This window comes from Sorex araneus, chromosome 2 (genome assembly GCF_027595985.1).
Source record: "Sorex araneus isolate mSorAra2 chromosome 2, mSorAra2.pri, whole genome shotgun sequence".
In the NCBI taxonomy this organism is placed as follows: domain Eukaryota; kingdom Metazoa; phylum Chordata; class Mammalia; order Eulipotyphla; family Soricidae; genus Sorex; species Sorex araneus.
The window spans coordinates 220,357,590-220,378,256 of record NC_073303.1 but is presented as its reverse complement, the minus strand read 5'-3'; the positions used below and the strand labels follow the sequence as shown (position 1 = coordinate 220,378,256).

The 20,667-nt window shown below is 37.3% G+C and overlaps 1 protein-coding gene across 1 annotated transcript; it reads right to left on the bottom strand.

The window, feature by feature from the left end:
• Positions 1 to 17,840: 17,840 nt before the first annotated feature.
• LOC101542998 (olfactory receptor 6C2-like) lies at positions 17,841 to 18,779 on the bottom strand. Its single transcript, XM_004601908.3, has one exon. It carries the CDS (start codon positions 18,777 to 18,779, stop codon positions 17,841 to 17,843), a length of 939 nt encoding a protein of 312 aa, XP_004601965.2.
• Between the last annotated feature and the right edge of the window lie 1,888 nt (positions 18,780 to 20,667).

Genomic DNA, 20,667 nt, shown 5'->3' with positions numbered 1-20,667 from the left:
TAACATCTCCATTGTGAGACTTGTTACTGTTTCTGGCATATCCAATACACCATAGGGAGCTTGCCAGGCTCTGCCATACCGGCAGGATACTCTCCGTAGCTTGCCAGGCTCTCCAAGAGGGACAGAGAATCGAACCCAGGTCGGCTACATGCAAGGCAAACGCCCTACCTGCTGTGCTATCGCTCCAGTCCATGTAATTTCCATTATATTTTTGTTGAGAAGGGTTGCATAAAATTTAATATCATTTTCCATTAGAGAATGAAAAGAGTCTCAATATGACCTATTCGTTGTCTAACTAATTTTCACTGTCTTATAATTTGTATTTAATTGCTGCATCAAGAAAATAGGGCTCGGGGCTGGAGCCATAGAACAGCAAGTAGGGCGTTAGCCTTGCACACGGCAGACCTGGTTTCGATTCCCAGCATCCCATGTTGTCCACTGAGCACCACCAGGAGTAATTCCTGAGTGCAGAGCCAGGAGTAACCCCTGTGCATCTCCAGGTGTGACCCAAAAAGCAAAAAATAAAAAGAGGAATGAAAAATAAAAAGAAAATAGGTCTCAATTTTATCTCTTTATGTGTACATCAAGTGAGTTGAGTAGCATCAACTTCCACTAAGTAGAGTTCCACACTAAAATGCCACCTTGCAGATTTTATAGTAGAGGGAGAATTCAAGAGATGCATTGCATTTTCCTGTTTACAAGATACAACTATTTCTCACAGAGAAAACAGCATAAACAGAAGGTAGTTGCCGTGAAAGAGGGGATTTTTTTAAATTTAGAATTTGAATTTAATAATTGAGTTAAATGGAGAGATATGCAACAATTCCTCACATTATTTATTCTTTTTTTTTCCGCTTTTGGGTCACACCCAGAAATGCACAGTGGTTACTCCTGGTTCTGCACTCAGGAATTACTCCTGGAGGTGCTCAGGGGACCATATGGGATGCTGGGAATCGAACCCAGGTCGGCGGCATGCAAGGTAACCTCCCTACCTGCTGTGCTATCACTCTAGCCCCATATTCTTTTCAATATCATTTTGCTCATGTTAACAAGATAAAAAGCAATCCTGGACAGTACAAAATAATGTATATGATAGGAAGACCTGTTTTCTTTGAAAGCTTTTTTTTCAAAGGCACACTTTTCAAGAACACTGAAGAATACTAAATAGTGTATAAACAAAAAAAAAAGAGAGACATAAATAGATAGGAAAAGTGAAAAGTTTTTCAAAGTCTGGGGATTGATTTCTGTCTTTCAATGTAATCACTATACCTGACATTCTACCAATACAACAATGCATAAAATGGGCTTTCCTACATTTTTTCTCTGATAAAATTTTGATTGATATATTATCAATTAACATCATAAATTAATATACTCTTAATAAACTATCAAAAATAATGTTTAAGCTAATAATTGAAATTACCATTCCTATAGTGAAAATATAAAGTGAACTGTATAGTATGAAAGTACTTTATAGAATAAAACATAAATAGCTTTTCCATCAATACAAATAGAAAATTATCTTTCTATCAAAACATTCTAGTAAAACACCCAGTACTTACATTTGACAGTCTGCAATGTTTCACTTGGAGGATGTATCTTAAATGAATTCGGATAACCTCTAGTTGAACAAAATATACATTTTTATTCAACTATGTGTACATAAATATACCATACATGTAACTGTATATACATATATATTCCCAACAAAGCATTTGGTCACATTTCTAGGCCCTGCCTTTAAGCACCTAAATTGACTCTGAATATATACCTGGTTTCTGAATTTTAAGGTACACTCTCCTACTTTTAAACTAAGAAATATTTCTTGGTAATCAAAAAAATAATAACATTCAAACACAAAGAAAATTCAGAAACCTCTCTAGCTTTGTACACGTGGATATCCTGGTTTTCTAGGTAAACAAATTGTACATGAAGACACTCAACATTCTTCACTGGCATTAGTCTTAGAAAAGAAAAGCGCTATAAAAAGGTGAAAGGAGGTTATAGTTCAAAATGTTCTAGTGAATTTAAAGTGTTATTTATGAAATAAATGAACCAGAGTTTAATTGCCCTTTCACCAGAGGTTAATGTCCTCAGAGAGTAAAGGAAGCAATCAATAATAACAGCAAACTCAAAAGAGATGTAGAAAATTAGAATTGCAATTATAAATCAGAAATATTCCTTATGTTTGATTCACACATAGCATAAACAGTGCAGTAAGTGAGATCAATAAGTGAAAACAATAGCACAGAGACTCAACTAAACACAAACAGCTCAGTAAGTCCTCAAACAACATCTTTAAGAATAACATTGTGAGATATAACAATTTCCACAAATTTTCTTTTACCAAAAACCTTTTTGATAATTTCACTTACATTTTCTTTCTTTTTTAAAATATTTTATACGTTTTCATTTTTTTGTTTTTGTTTTTGTTTTGTTTTGTTTTTGTGCTTTTGGGGTCATACCCGGCGATGCTCAGGGGCTACTCCTGGCTTTGCACTCAGGAATCACTCCTGGCGGTGCTCAGGGGACCATGTGGGATGCTGGAAATCAAACCCAGGTCGGCTGCATGCAAGGCAAATGCCCTACCTGCTGTGCCATTGCTCCAGCCCCTCACTTACATTTTCTTGTAACAAGCAATATAAAATGATTTGCACCTCCTTGGGGGCAGGCTTGGGGAGGGGGTGGGAAACTGTGGACAAAAGTGTATGATAGTCACAATGGTGATGAGATTGGTGTTGAAATGTAGAGTGCCTGAAACAACAGCATTATGAAAATCTTTGCAAACCATGGTATCTAATGCAAGTAAAGAAATCTTTCTCTTGGTCTGAACATGTCTCTCTTGAAAATGTTAAAGAATCTAAGTGGACTAGCCCCAAGACCCTCTGTCACCAGGTCAGCGTCATCTTTTGTCAATTGTTTGTTTCTAAGCCATCCAGATAGGAAGGGACAAAGATTATTACTATACTCTATATACAGATACATATAATTTTTATTGAAAGGGAGAATGACAAGCTTGATATAAAATTAAAGACACATTTACTTTTCAAAAAACTCCAATGTACTTTTCCTCATGAAAACAGAGTGACACAGACAGACCCACTGCTCCTAAAGACTGATCCCAGAGGTCTTCTAACCCATTTTGGCACCCAGAGCAGCTTCTTACAGAAATACATCTAGACTGTGAACTGAGCGAAACTATCAGAAATCCAAAACCGCTATCGCGGCCGCGCGAGGTCATAGAGTCTTCCTTCTCAGCAATGAAAGGAAATTGTTAAACGATGCCTTTTCAGCAGGTCTGATTGTTGGGGGAAAATTCCAAACAATGATAGTGAGTTCTCTATTTAAATATTGAATGTATCCAAAGTATAGAGAGAATAAAGTGAAGATCATTAGCTACTTAGATGGGGGCTGGGTGGGAGGGGGGTATTTTGGGGTTCTTGGTGGTGGAACATGTGCACTGGTGAAGGGATGGGGTTTCAATCATTGTATGACTGAGGCTTAAACCTGAAAGCTTTGTATATTTCCCACGGTAATTCAATAAAATAAAAATTTATATATAAAAAAAAGAGTGACACAAAGTTTCTTGTAAAGAAAGAGAAGAGGAGAGATAATACAGGGGTTAACTTTATTGCAAACCACAATACCCAAAAGGAGAGAGAACAAAAGGCAATGCCTTGCAGCAGAAGCAGGGTTGGGGTGGAGGGTAAGGATAGGGTGGGGGTGGGAGAGGGATACTGGGAACATTGGTGGAGGAGAATGGTCACTGGTGAAGGGAAGGATAAACGATCATTGTATGACTGAAATGCAAACACAAAAGTTCGTAAGTTTGTAATTGTACCGCACGGTGATTCACTAACAAAAAAAATTTCTTTTTTTTAAATACAGGGCTTAAGGCTGTTCTTCACATTTGACCAGCACTGGTTCGAACACCTGGTACTGAATATGGTCCCTGATCATCACCAGGAGTGATCCCTTAGCACTGCCCCTGAGTAGTGCTAAGTGTGAGCCAAACCAAGAGAAGAAGAAATAAAAAGAAGAAAAGAAAAGAATAAAGAAAACGAGTGACAAGCAGCAATAACTAATAAAAATAGAACAATTTAAAAATAAGTGTTAGTAAAATTTATGTAAATGTGGTCTCTCTCACCCAATTTTGCTCCTAAAATTCTTTCATATACATATTTTCAGAACACATGAACTGGGTTGAAGCCAGAGAAAGAAATGCAAACTCTGGTTGTGGGTTTGATATATGAAGTATGCACAAAACGGTCTTCAACAGTATAGCAAATCACAGTACAAAGGGGTAAAAATCTAACTAGGAAATGAACATAGATGTGCAGATAACATTTCTGCTGTGTTTTTGGGTCCCTGGGGTATATTCCCAGAATATATGTTTATTCCAGCACTAGGACTATTCACAATAGCCAGGATCTGGAAACAACCCAAGTGCCCAAGAACAGATGACTGGTTAAAGAAACTATGGTATATCTACACAATGAAATATTATTGCAGCAGTTAGGAAAATGAAGTTATGAAATTTGCTTATAATTGGATAGACAAGGAGAGTATTATGCTAAATGACATGAGTCAGAGGAGAGGGATAGACATAGAATGATAGGACTCATTTTGGGGATATGAAAAAAACAACATAATATGAGACCCAAAGACAGTAGAAACAAGGGCCAGGAGGATATGTCCACAGTTAGAAGCCTGCCTCAAAGAGGTGCAGGTTGAGGAACCTTAGGATAGAGAGGGGGCAACTATGACAATGATAGTTGGAAATGATCGCTCTATATAAGAACTGTAGCACTGTACCACTGTCATCCCATTGTTCATCAATTTGTGCAAGCGGGCACCAGTAACATCTCCATTGTGAGACTTGTTGTTACTATTTGTTACTGTTTTGGGCATATCGAATACGCCACGGGGAGCTTGTCAGACTCTGCCGTGTGGGCGAGATACTCTTGGTAGCTTGCCGGTTCTCCGAGGGACGGAGGAATCGAACCTGAGTTGGCCGCGTGCAAGGCAAATGCCCCACCGCTGTGCTATCGCTCCAGTCCCTAGATAAGATCAGTGTGCTGGAAGTAGATAAAGAAACAAATCATAATGCCCAAAAGGAGAGAGAGAAAGAAAGAGAGAGAGAGAGAGAGAGAGAGAGAGAGAGAGAGAGAGAGAGAAGGAGCCTGCCACGGAGACAGGGTGGAAGGAGGGAAACTGGGGACTGTGAAGGACTGGCCCAGGAATTCCAGGACAGGCCACAGGAATCTATTTAGCTTTCTTAAGATTCTTTTTACAGGAACCTGCATTGAAAAATAACTTGTCTATCTGTCCCTGAGCAAGGAATTTGGAACCAGGCACCCTGGGTCGCAAAAAGGGTGGTGGTCAGACCAGATAACCAGATGCATATCACAAGGCCCATATCACAAGACCCATGGAGAAAGCTTTCTTCCTTTGCTGGACAGAGGGCAGTCTGAGGATCATCCTGATGATGCTGATGCAGAATACAGCCACACACACCAGCATTACTCTGAAGGTCAGCACAGCAAACACTATAACCAGATTCTCAATGAGCCAAGTCTTTGAACAGGAATTTTTCAGTAATGGAGAAGCTTCACGGTAATAATGATCCATGACAGAGTTATAGAATTCACCCTTACAGATAAAGGGTCAGGGCAAGGGGTGGAAGCATAGTTAATAAATCAGATCCCCAGCAACAGATGATGAGAATCCTACTCGGCTCTTCTGTTCATGATGGTCACATCATGCAGAGGTTTGCATATGGCCACAGAGCGATCATAGGACATCACAGCCAAGAAGAAAAAAATCTGTAGCTACAAAGAGAACAACAAAAGAGATTTGACTGAAGCAGGCCTTGACAGAGATGGTCTTGTCTCCACTTAATATGCCATTCAGGTATTTGGAAACATAGGCAGCAGTGAATAAGATTTCTAAGAAAGAGAAATTTTTGAAGAAAAAAATGCATAGCTGTTTTAAATGAAAATCCACCAAGATAAGAACTATTACGGTCAAATTCCCAGTTGCACTTAACAAATATGAGATAAACGTACAGACACAAAGCATAATCTCTATTCATGGGTCAATTGTCAGTACCAGCATAATGAATGTTGTGACAGAGGAATAGTTTTTCCTCACTGACTTCATGGTACTGCCCGATCTTCACAGAAGAGTCCCAGAGCTTGAGTCTGAGGAGTCATAAAAAATATGACAGGATCAAATACTAACTAAAGATAACAAACCCATTCACATGCTTTTCTATCTTGTATCACTTATATCACTTGTCATCCCGTTGATCTTTGATTTGCTCAAGCAGGCACCAGTAATGTCTCCATTTGTCCCTGTCTCGTGCTAGTGTAGCCCAATGATATCTGCTCGCTCCAGGAATAGGAAGAGCCTCAAATCATTCATTCAGGGTTTTGACGAAGAAGTCTGACCATCTTGTTGGTGGGCGGCCACGAGGTCTTTTGACATCCCGTGGAATCCGACTGGATTCCATGTCAAATGCTTTTCTATCTATAAAGTGTAAATAAAATGATGCCATAAAGTCCATCTAATTTGTCACAGGGAAGCTAATGTATCACAGGGGAACAAGAAGCAATTTGTCAGCATTAAACTCACATATATCTCCTGTGCTACATGAGTAAATTTGGAAGACACTTAATCTATCAAGGACCGCCCCTCCCAATTTACTGATCTTGAGCTTGGGTTGATGACAATACTAAATCACAGAACTAATGTAGCCACAAGATAAATTATGTGGTATGATTATGATATGAGTCAGAAGATGCTATCAATTTTATGTATTTTCTGAAGGCAATGTTTATCACCTCCAGAAGAAATTTATCACATAGAATTTCCCTGTCCTATTTTTATCATGAATTTCTTTCACTATTCTAGATTAACATCATAAGCAGATGTGTATGCTTCACTCTGGTATTCTTTATAGAATTACATAAAACCTTCCATTATATAAATCTTACACATCTGTCATGTAAATTTCTAAGGTTCATATAGCTGCCATACAGCTATATTTAATCCTTTGGAAACTTGTTAGTATGTATTCAGAAACAAAATTAATTTAAATATTCCAAATTGAAGTGAGGACCTGAAAGGAAAGTAAATTCAAAAATAAAATCAATACATTGGTTTCGCAAGTAAATTCTATAATCTTATCAAAATGGATGAAAAAATGACTAATCAAAGTTCAAAGTAGATAAAGAAATGGCTAATCATAGTTCTTCTTACTATGTAAATTTATACACCTCACTTTTGATATAGGAATATGAATAACTAATTGTAAACAATTCTGAGGCTATTTTTTACAGAGGTTTGTTTTTTTATAGTGGCATAGGAAAAATCTATGCTAAAATATTTTAGTCTACCATAAACTGAAGATATTACTATAATATGGATTGCCTGAAATTTTACCAAGAAACTAAGAAAAAATATATAGAATTATATGACAAAAAAAAATAACTGAGTGGAAGGACAAGAATTCAAGATATCAATGTAAACGCATCATTGCTAAGAGTTTTATATGAAAGTAAATATATATTAGCATCCACAGATATACATAACCATGTATCATGTATATTTTTATTAATGTATTACATATATTTTAATGTATATATAATGTATTACATATTACATATATTTTATTCTGTTTTTAATACATAATTATATTTCTAAGCCTACTGAATTCAGTCAGTTGTGGAATTTTGACTGGATTCCACCGACATCAAAAGAACGCCTGGCCATTCTACAGGATTCCACGGGATGTCAGAGAATGCCTGGCCACCCACCTACGAGATGGTTAGATTTCTTCATCAAGACCCTGAATGAACAGTTTGAGGCTCTTCGTGTTCTGGAGCAAGCAGACCCCATTGGGCTACACTAGCACGAGACAGGGAGCAATAGAGATGTTACTGGCACCCACTCAAGCAGATAAATCAGCAACAGGATGACAAATGATACAAATGATACAAGTAAAACCTACTGAAATTGGTAAGAAAAGGAACACCAGTAGTAATTAGCTTACTTGGAGCTAGGATTTTCAATCTGTTTCCCATTAAAATGAACCATATAACCTTCAAAACTTGCCAGAGCCAGAACTAAGATAAAAGTAGGAATAATACAAGTGTGTAAAATCTCATTACTTCAGAAAGTCAGAAAATGCTGAAATGAATAATAGGGTTTGTCACAATTTCCACAGAAACAAACTCTAAGGAAGGCCTTCAAATATTTTTGAAGTTATAAGTTTTCAGCAAAGTAATTCATATGTGTAACAGTTATAAGCCATTGAGAACTATAAATTCTGAAGTCCATAAACATTCATTGGGTCAGTTTAGTTGGAAAAAGGAAGGGTCTTACAGTGGAATACCAGAGCCTGCCAATAATTGGTAAGACAGGGTAGAAGTTGGAATCGACCTTTCACAATCACTACAGGAAGGACTGAGTCAGAAACAAAAACATTGAAAGAAGAAAATCCATGAAGATTTGGTTGCAGGGTTAAATACTTAGATAGTCTTATCTCAGAGACAGCTTATTTGTGATAAGGTAAGTCAAGTACTTTTACAATGAAACAATGGGGCTTTACCTACACAGATATGTCACTCTGGCAATGATGTACAATCTATACCATTCTACATCTGAGAATAACCTGAATCTAATTACAAGGAAAAACCATAGGAAATCAAATTCATAAAAAAAAATCTGTTGTAAACAAGTAGAGGTAAGCTAACTGCTATAAAAATGTACATTGCAAAGAAAAACAATAATAGGCTGTGGTAATATTCTAAATAAAGGAGAAGGAGGCTTAATGGGATATGGGTCTTTTTCAATCTTCAATAGAGACATAACAGAGCAGGTGATAAAGTTTCATGGGTCAACCTGAAATCTACATAGATTTTAATGCAAAAGCCAAACCAATCAAGGAAATGGGCTGCTTCTTCATCTTTTATTCTCTAATGGGGAGAAGTTTTATCTTCTCCCCATTAGAGAACAAAAAGAGACTCAACATGACCAATTTGGTATCTAATAGCTTTCACTGTATTTTGTCATCACTCATAATTATTGTAAATATTTTATTGTTGCATGAAGGAAATGGGGCTTAACTTTATCTTTTTTTAATGTAAAAGAGTCAAATAGAACCACCTTCCTCACTAAAATGCAAAAACTAAAGCTCGCCGAGGGGCGTGTGCACTCTCGGGCTCTGCGGGAGGTTCTGTCTCACCGCCTGAGTTTGGTGCTCTGGAACCGCTGTGTATGGGCTCGATCGGGGCGGCCGTTGGCCAAGGACCGGTGAGGGAAGAACAAGGACCAAGCTGGTTGCTGATTAGTTACCCTTTATTCAGTCTTCCATCTTTCTCATCTCCCACAGTCCCAGCTCCGTCCTCTCTCTGGATCAGCTGCTGCCACCCTCTTCTCTAGTCTCTCCTCCTACTTGTCTCTCCCACCTTGCCCTCTAGGCTACACCCAGCCAGGTAGCAAAATCAACATAAGAAAGCCCTTCCTGAGGGCAGGGCATTCCAAAGCCCTTCCTGACTCTTAAGGGTTTTTTCCTTTCCTTAGTCCAAACACTTATCAACATCTTAATCCTAGTTATTTTGTATGGACATAGCAAGAGATACATTGAGGCTTGCAAGGCAGCTCTCCTGGTAACATCTTGCCACAGACTCAAACCACAGCACTCAGGCCAGATTAATCATTCCTCACCCTAGCAGGGTCCAAATCTAGTTATCACTGTTTGGATCATGACAACATTTGTCCATGATCAAGCTCTTAACTTATAGTTAAGCATTAGGCACTTTGGCCAGGCCCATCTCGATGCCAGGGTAGCACACAACTCACCGCTTGCCCTGGGTCCGTCTCGTCCCTCATTGGGACCTTGCTTTTGGGGGTGCTAGGAAGTAAGGGCAGCTGAGGCTTGGGTCGAGAGAACAGATGCCCAGGAGGAAAATATCATGTAGAATCAAATGACTCCCAGGTTACAAAAGCATAGCATTTGCTAAGTCTTCCTGTGTCTATACAAAAAGGACATGGCTCTGAATAAACTATGCAAAGGACTCAAGGAGAAGAGAAAAACAATATTTACAAGTCAACAGAACACTAAGAAAGAAGTTACAAATAAACAAAGAGGAATGGGAGCACTGTAACTGGAGTAACCCAATAAACCTAAGCTACCTGAGGCTATGTTATCCTACAGTAGGTATCACAGTAAACGGGGAGGATACAGAAATGCATTTTCCTGTGTTTATGACACAGCTATTACATAGAGAGGTGATGCTTTGAAGGTGTGGAGATCTTTTAATTTAATGTTAAATTTAAATAATGAGACAAACAGAATGGAGAGTTATGAAATTCCTAAAATAATATTGTTTTCTTCAATTTAATCATGATATTAATGAGCAAAATAAGCAATGCTTGATAACACTACAGAAAGGAATAATATTGGAAAACCTGTTTTCATTCTAAGTTGTTTTGCTCAAAGGTACAGAAATCAAGAACCCATCTAACAATGAGGAGTAGTAAATAGTTGACAAAAATAAAGAGAACAAAATAAAAGAATAGGAAAAGCGAGAGTTTAGAACAAACCTGGGTAATAATTTCTTTCAACTAATCATTCTATGTGTCCTTCAACCAACATAATGATGCATAAATAAATGTCTCACCTACACTTTCTCTGATTAAGTTCTGCTTAATATAAAAATCAGGGGCTGATTCTGGCTATTGTAAACAGTGCTGCGATGAACATATAGGTGCAAATATCACTTTTACTATCCTTTTTTGCTTCTCCGGGGTATATTCCCAGTAATGGTATTGCTGGATCAAATGGGAGCTCAATTTCTAATTTTTTGAGAAGCATCCATATTGTTTTCCAGAAGATGACTGGTTAAAGAAACTCTGGTACATCTATATAATGGAATACTATGCAGCTGTTAGAAAAAATGAAGTCATGAACTTTGCATATAAATGGATCGACACGGAAAGTATCATGTTAAGTGAAATGAGTCAGAAAGAGAGAGACAGACATAGAAAGGTTGCACTCATCTGTGGAATATAAAATAACAGAGTAGGAGACTAATATCCAAGAATAGTAGAAATAAGTACCAGTAGGTTGGCTCCATGGCTTGGAAGCTGGTCTCACATGCTGGCGAAAAAGGCAGCTCAGATACAGAAGGAATGACCAAGTAAAATGTGGTTGGAGATCCCCCGCGGGAAGGGAGATGTGTGCTGAAAGTAGATTAGAGACTGAACACAATGGCCACTCAATACCCCTACTGCAAGCCACAACACCCAATTGGAGATCAAAAGGGAGTAACCTGCCACAGAGGCAGGGTGGGGTGGGGGGACATATTTATATAAATATGTCATTTTAATATAAAATTCCCTATATTATGCATGTTTCGTGGATGTTACATATCTAAACACACATTTACAAAACTCAAAATTTGGCTAATGACTATTATGTTTGCTAGCAGTGACATAGAACAATGATTGAAGAAAGCTATGTATTCAGTACATTAACAGCATAAATTGTGTACCTGAGAACAATTATTATGTTTCTCTTGCCTAGAGATTAAGTTCGTAATACTAGTTGACTGTTGGTTTTACTACCACACTGTTTGATTATTTGAATGGATCAAAATTGAATTAAAAATGAGACACAAATCATTTATTTGTAAGTTAGAGTTATAAAATTAGAGAATCCTGTGCCATATTCCTTCTTTATCAGATATTTAATGTTAATTCTTTTTAATATTAGAATATTATTTAATAATTTTTAAATTATTGGATAATATTTTATTAAATAAGAATGTGATTTAATAATGATTAACAAATATCTCATGAAATACTGTTTTGTGGTCCAATTTCTCCTTTAAAATGCTACCAAAACTTGTTTAAGTCTAAAACTTCTACCATAGTTTTATACCTTTGCTTATTTTAAAATATCTGTTTAGCTGATTCTGTTGTAAAAGGGTGTTTTTCAGTATTTCTGTCATTATTCTCAGTGTTGGGTACAAAGGACAGTTTAATATTTGGTTCTACAACACAGCATGGTAAAATAATATAAGCATACACTCAGATCAGCGGTACAGGTTGAGAGGCAAAAAATAAACCCTCAAATATGTGGACAGTTTATCACAAAAGTGCCAAGAGCATCAGACGGACAAAGTGCAGCCTTTTCAACAAATGGTTCTGGGTATTCTCCTTAGCCATATGCGAAAGAATGAAATTAGATGCTTTTCCATATCATGTGAAAAGTAAACTCAAAGTGAATTTACTAAAATCAATGTTAAATTTGAGTAAAGAAAAAACGAATATACAGATAAAACAGTCTATGATGTCTGTTGTCATGTCTTCAATGATTTTATTTTACTGGCAAGGGAAAAAATGCCCAAAAAAGAGACATAAGTGTTTATATTAAAATTAATAGTTACTTCACTGCAAAAGAAACTATGACTACCGAGCTGAAGAGACACTTCTCCAAAGAAGACACATAGATAATCTTCAGTATGCCATAAAAAATGCTCAAATTCCTTGATTATAAGGGAAATGTTAATAAAACAACAATGAGATATCACCTCATATAAGTAAGGTTGGCCTTTATCAAAAAGAAGAAAATAAGTGCTGGCAGGGATGCACAGATAAAGGAAACCTCATTTACTGTTAATGCAAATGCAAACTGGTCCAACCTCTTTGACAATTATGGAAGGTCTGATAAAATTAAAAGTAGAGCTATCATGTGACCCAGCAATTCTACTCCATTGTTTGACATGATGTGCACACATGTGTTGATTGCAGGGGTATAAAGGCCAGTCAAGAAAACAACTTAAATGGCCAACAACAAATGATTGGATATAAAAATTTTGGCACATATGCAACAGAAATATATTCAACTATAAGAAAAGGGGAAATTGTCACTTTTTTTTGGTACAGAATGAAAGTGGACAGGATCAAATTAATCAACTAAATGAGAAAAGTAAGGACAAATACTACATGATCTCACTTGTATGCAGCACATTTAAAGAAACAAGGGAAGGGGCTGGAGCGATAGCATTGCGGACCAACCCAGATTTGATTCCTAGCATCCCATGTGGTCCCCTGACCACCTCCAGGAGTAATTCCTGAGTGCAGAGCCAGGAATAACCCTTGTGCATTGCCAGATATGACACGAAAAGCAAAAAAAGAAAGAAAGAAACAAGGGAAAAGATAATTTCAATAAAAACAATCCCTTAGACTGATCATAAAACTGAAGTTTCAAAGAAGTGGGCTATTCTGGGAATATATCCCGAGGATACAAAAAAAAGCACAGTAGAAATGACATCTGTACCTATATGTGCATTGCAGCACTGTTCACAATAGCCAAAATATGGATACAACCCAAATGCCCTAGAACAGATGACTGGTTAAAGAAACTTTGGTACATCTACACAATGGAATACTATGCAGCTGTTAGAAGAGATGAAGCCATGAAATTTGCTTATAAATGGATAGGCATAGAGAGTATCATGCTAGGCAAAATGAGTCAGAAAGAGAGGGACAGACACAGAAGGACTGCACTCATTTGTGGAGTATAGAATAACATCACATGAGGCTGACACCCAAGGACAGTAGATACAAGGGCCAGGGGGACTGCCCCATAGCCGAAATACTGCTTCATGAGTGGAGGTGGAAAGGCAGATGTATTAGAGAAGGGATTGCTAATAAAATGATGGCTGGGGAAATCAGTCGGGATGGGAGATTCGTGTCAAAAGCAGATAATGGACCAAACATGATGACCTCTCAGTGTCTGTGTTGCAAGACATAATGCCCAAAAGTAGAGAGAGAGTATGGGGAATATTGTCTGCCATGGAGGCAGGGGGAGGGTGGGGAAGGGTGGAGGGTATACTGGGGATATTGGTGGTGGGGATTGGGCACTGGTGCTGTTTGATCATTGTGAGATTGTAACCCAGACATGAAAGCTTGTAACTATCTCACAGTGCTTCAATAAAATTAAACAAAACAAAAAAACAAAGAAGTGGGTTAAAATGATCCACTGGATTGTGGTGAAGTATACTAGTACTTTGGTGGTGGTTGTGCAATGGTACTATGGTACTATAATAATTGTATATTGTTGTTGTATTTTTAATTAATCATGTATATTAATATAATAATGGTACTATAATACAGACATGCACATTCAAACAAATGTTACCTCAAGAAAAATTACAAAAAAAAAGACCAATATTCAGCATAGAGTATTGGCATTGTGGGGATGAGGTCATAAAATTCAAACCCAGCTCTTTCTATCACACCAATGAGCCATAATTGGGGCTGGGGCAAAAAGGAAAGATTTTACATTCTTGTCTCAAATAGAACTAGCATGATAACTGGTGGTAAGAGAAGGAAAGATCGATAATTTGAAACTGTATTTCTAGAAAGACTTCTTAAAAGACTATTTTACATTTGAGTGGTTGATGGTAGGAAGCTTCATAAAACTGAGTGATCAGGGGAATAGTTTATGAATAGGTTTCCTTTCGACTGAGCCTACAGTGGCAAGAGTCTACAGATCAAGCACTCTTCTGTATTGAGTTTTCAGATGAAGGAGGTGTAAGCAGATGGCTCAGTATGTGCAAAGGTCCAACACGGGATTTCCTGGAAGACTTGAGACTATCAGGAAAGAAGAGTGTCATGAAACAAAGTGAGAATAATAGGAGATAACTTGTACTGTTTATAGATAAAGTATAGACTTTATTCTATGGAGGAGAGCAAGCTATTATTGCATTTTTAGTTGGGGAAGTTCATTCACTATTTTTGATAAGATCTTCGAAGTTCTAGGATGGAAAATGTAGAGTGGGGGAAGCGATCATATTAAATATGATCATAGAGGGAAATATATATATGCATTTTTTCAACTATATATATATATATATGGAAGTTCACATCACTCAACCTTTTACAACATGTTACTGATATCTGAAACAAGGTCTTAATGGCCCTTGCCAAAGTAGAACAATCTTCACATTGTTTCCACTATGGAATCTTTTTGTAGCATTTTGAGCAGTTTTTCATAACAAAGAATACAAAATATATTACTTCGGTTGTGCTTTGGGACAGGGGTTGGGGCATGGGATGAAAACATCCCAAATATGGTGGTGGGAAGGTGTAACAGTGATAGTATTGGTGTTTAAATATTAAATGTAATAAAATGTTTTTAACTTACTTATAAAATTAATTTTTTATTTTAATAAATTCTTTAGCATTTGCCTTTGGGGACGCTTGCGTGGTGGTGAGAAAATTAAAGAAAAATGGTAGGTGGGAAGGTGTAATGTTGATAGGATGGGTGTTGAAATATTGAATGTAATAAATTGTTGTGAATACAAAATAAAGAAATTTTAAAGTTTTTTTTAATGAATGTAGACTTAGTTGATTTATGTATCAATGGCAACAGAAATATGGGTTAAGGGGGAAAACTCCCTGGGGGTAGAAGAAATAGCAGAATTTTAGGTGTTTGTAGGTTGAACTAAACTTTTTTGGGTACTTTAAGATCGTTTAAGCTGTACAATAGTATTTTACACAGTACATTTCAAAATTATTAGTTAAAATAATTACACAGTATATTACAAAATTATTAGTTAAAATTATTAGTTAATCACCCCCAAGTAAATTTACAAATGTTGGATAAAAAAAATCGACCCCAGTCCATTTAACATAATTGTACCTTCAAATAAAGTGATAAGAAAAATAACTGGGGCTGGAGCAATAGTACAGCAGGAGTGCATTTACTTTGCATGCAGCCAATTTGGGTTCAATCCCTGGCATCCCATGTGGTCTCCTGAGCACCGCCAGGAGTAATTCCTGAGTGCAGAGCCAGGAGTAACAACTGAGCATCGTTGGGTGTGACCCAAAAAGTAAATAAATAAATAAATAAAAATAACTGGAGGAGGTTTCCATAAAGGACCGATATTAAATTATTAAGAAGTGATAGGCGGTGCCGGCCGACATTTAAGCGCAGAGCCATGTGGGGACACTCCTTCCTGGCCCCTCGCGAGATCGACCCCAGAGGCAACTGAACCACTTTGGACACAAGCCAGCGAGTGATGCAATTACCAAAAGAATTTTCCCTGGACTTCATATAGAAATCCAAATAGGCTATCGCAGTCGAGCGACCTAATATCTCTTGATTGTCAGCAACGTGTAAATGTTCCTTTTTGGCAGGGCTTAACGTGGGGGGAAACTCCAAACAATAGTACTAAGTTTTTTGATGAAGGGTAAAAGAGTGTAAGGACAGAAATTTAGGCAGAATTTTCCCTGGACTTTATATAGAAACCCAAAACCACGCGGCCGCGGCAGCCTAATGTCATCTAATCATCAGCAATATGAAATGGTTCCTTTGTAATGGGTTGGACTTTGGGGGCACCATAATAGGGTTAAAGTTTGTAGCGACGTGTAATTTCTGTCTGTACTTTCCCTGGACTTTATACAGAAATTCAAAGCCGCGAGGCCACTGCCATGGCCGCACAACCTATTGTCATTTAATCATCACCAATATGAAATGGTTCCCTTTTAACGGGTCGGACTTTGGTGGGAAATCCTAACAAGAATAGTAAATCTTTTGCTGAAATATTGAAGGCTACCAAAGTGGTAGCCATCTCTATAGACTGAACTAAGCCATATCCCCACGCCAGCTGAGAAGAAATATCCTTCTTTCTCGGGAAGAAACGCAGCATGGCGTTAACCATAGTATGATGTCCATTAAGCTGACACGGACCTGGTGGCGTGGGAATGGGATACAAGGGAATAAATTATTATGTACTTGGAACAGCGGGACGCTGGTGGAATCTAGAGCTGGGGCCGATACCAGCGTATTACTTTTGGTTCCAGAAACTGCTTGCAGACATTCTACCAGACTATCAACTAAGCCAGAGCCCCACGCCGGCTGATGACAAGAAATAACCATCTCTTTTTGGTTTGTTTTCCCATTGTCAGGCAGCGTGGTAATTACTAAACAGGCGTGATCTCGTTGGCGCGGGACGAGGGGGGAAAAAAATAGAAAAGTTATGTAACAAACAGCGGGACTTAATATCTCTACATTCTCAGCAATGGAGAGCCATCAAATGCTTCCTTGACAGTGGGACTGTCTTTTCTTTTTGGGGGGGAAACCCTAGCAACAATAGTGAGTTATGTGTTGAAACATGGACTATAACCAAGATAAAGTGTAAACGAAGTGAAACTTATCACTTACAAGGGCAGGGACTGGGGGGGCGGGAGGGGGCGGGAGGTATAATGGGGTGGTTGGTGATAGAATATGGGCACGGGTGAAGGGAAGGGTGTTTGAGAATTGTATAACTGACATAATCCTGAGAACTATGTAACCCTCCACATGGTGATTCAATAAAATTTAAATTAAAAAAAAAAGAAGTGATAGGCTTTTTTTAGACACCTATGTATATTTTATTATCATTATTATTAATCCTCTAAACAATTTATACAAAAAATTTTAAAACCTTTTTTTTTTGGAAGTACATCCATCCACTGTGTTTTACTGCTTGATCTACATCCTGGGCCTCCAAATTCCATTTTTGTATGACTCCAATTCAGGATAAAATTCAATTTATATGTCACAGTAATAACAATAATATGAAATAGTTAGAAAACATAACAAAAGTTATGTGAATGTGATCTCTCTCACAAAATTCTCTTTTGTTGATAGTATAGTATTTTCAGGTCACCGTTGCAGTATAAACCCACAGAAAGTTAAAATGTAGACACTTTTATGATTTTAATTTGAAACCATATTAAAAAATAGTACATTTTTCACTTTATATCCCAGAACCCTTCTATTCATTCTTTGAAATAAATATCAAACTTTTCAGAGTATTATGAAAAGATTCTCTGACTTGTTTATTTCTCAGGGTATAAATGAAGGGGTTCAATAAAGGGGCAACAGATGTAGCAAGCAGAGAAACTACCTTATCAATGGCCACTGCATCCTTAGCTGAAGGTTTGACATAGATAAAAATGGCACTGCCATAGCTGAGGGAAACCACAATCAAGTGAGAGGAACAGGTGGAGAAAGCTTTCTTCCTTTGCTGGACAGAGGGCAGTCTGAGGATCATCCTGATGATGCTGATGTAGGATATAACCACACACACAAAGGTCATGATTAAAGTCAGCACAGCACAGGCAACAATCAGCTGCTCTATGAACCAAGTATCTGAGCAAGAATTATTGAGTATTGGAGAAGCATCACAGTAATAATGATCAATAACAGAGCCACAGAACTCCAGACGTAGTGCCAAGCTAAGGGGTGGGGAAATAATCAGTAAGCCAGATACCCAACAATTGATGATGAGAATCCTGCAGACTCTGCTGTTCATGATGGTCACATAATGCAGGGGTTTGCAGATGGCCACATAGCGGTCATAGGACATCACAGCCAAGAGAAAAAAATCTGTAGCACCAAAGAGGACAATAAAAAAGATTTGACTGAAGCAAGCTCCAATGGAGATGGTTTTGTTTCCACTTGATATCATGTACAGGTATGCAGGAACACAGGCAGTCGTGAATGAGATTTCCAAAAAAGAGAAATTTTGAAGAAAAAAGTACATAGCTGTTTTTAAATGAGGATCCATCAGGATGAGAACTATTATGATCAGATTCCCAATGATACTGGACAAATAAGTGATAAGCAAAAAGACAAAAATCAAAATCTCTAGCTGTGGGTCATTTGTCAGTCCCAGTAAGATGAACACTGTGACAGAGGAATGGTTTCTCATCACTGACTTCATGGTACTGCCCAGTCTTTACATAAATGTCATGAAACATGTAACTGAGAAGTGGTACAAAAATATGAATTAGTAAATATTTAGCATTTATATCAATTAAACACTCTCACACATTAATCGTTCTCTAACCTGGATATAAAATGATGCCCTAAAGTTCACTGAATTTATCACAAGAAAGTTATTGTACCACAGGAAGTTAAGCCACTTTGTCTACATTCAGAACATCTGTCATCTATTATGGGAGCAATCTTGGAATCTTGGACAAGTCATTTACCCTACAGAAAAAATCGTGGACAAGTCATTTACCATAAGTCAATTTCCTAATTTGAAATTTAGGTAATGACACGAATCACTCATAGAATAATCAGTGCTAAAAAATAAATATGCAACAAGCTATCATGGTACTAAGAAAATAACACCTTTACAGATATGATTTTTCTTATTTTCTGAAGCCAATTTTTAATGATTTCAAAAGGAATTTGTAAATCAGGTAGTATCTTTCCCTCTCTTTTTGTACGCCATTGATTTCTTACACTATTATATGTTAATATCATCAGCATACACATATACATGCTCTGGTTATATTTTCATTAGGTGCTATCAGTGATAATATAAAATTATATTATACAGTATGAAACAGTAGGAACTATATATAGCTTTACCTTTGTATAGTTTCACATAGCCATCAAATTATTTTGTACTTTGCAAATTTGTTATGAATATTCAGAAATAATAGCAATTTGAATGTTAAAAGGATGGTAGAGAAAAACCTGAAACTGAAAGCAAAAATGAAGTCATTTATATTTCAGGTGAATTCCATAACCATAGTATAGTGGAGCAAAGAAATAAACAGCTCTGAGGCTAGAGAGATTTTATAGCAAATAAGGTGTTCCCCTTGCAGATGCCCAACACAAATTTAATCCCCAGTGCCCTATATAATTCCTGAGCAGCATCAGGTGTGATACCTGAGCACACAGTCCAGAGTAATCCCTGAGAAGCATGGATAGAAGGAAGGAGGAAAGGAAGGAAGGGACGGACGGACGGAAGGGAGGAACGGAAGGAAGCAAGGGAGGGAGGGACGGAAGGGAGGGAGGAAGGAAGGAAGGAAGGAAGGAAGGAAGGAAGGAAGGAAGGAAGGAAGGAAGGAAGGAAGGAAGGAAGGAAGGAAGGAAGGAAGGAAGGAAGGAAGGAAGGAAGGAAGGAAGGAAGGAGGGAAGGAAGGAGGGAAGGAAGGTAGGTACAAACTAACGAATGATCAAAGGACACTAATCCAAGTTCCTTTGAATGTATTAACTAAATATGTCTCCCTTATGTTGATCTAAAAAGAGTCCAAAGGAACTATAAACAAATTCTGTATTTTTAAGTACATTTGACATCTTTTTTTAATAGGGGCATTAGCAAAGCTATGCTAAAATATTTTACACGCTATAAAATTTAGCAATTTCTGACAATCTATTAATTGTCAGCATTTTTGCCAAGGATTTGGAAGCAACATATATGGATTGAGGATAGCAATTATAATAAAACATGATTAGACAAAAATTCAAGGTATCAGTATGAATTCAATAATTATAAAATTTGTATATGATAACGAATATACATGCATATAGGTAGTTTCACATATGGATGTATATCTGTATGCAAGTATGTTCAAAATTTGTTGTTTTGTGTTTTGTGTAATAGGTAGGTTTGTGTTTCCTAAGTCTATTAAAATTTCTAGGGAAAAGACATCTCTTTAGCAATTACCTGAGTCTAGACTTAATTATGTAGCCCTAAACTAAATTGAACCAGATATCTCTAAAAGGTTTCCTTGTCCAAAGTGAGGCAGAATAGGGACAACATACAATTTAAACCCCTTCTAAAAAACTCTAAGTATGGG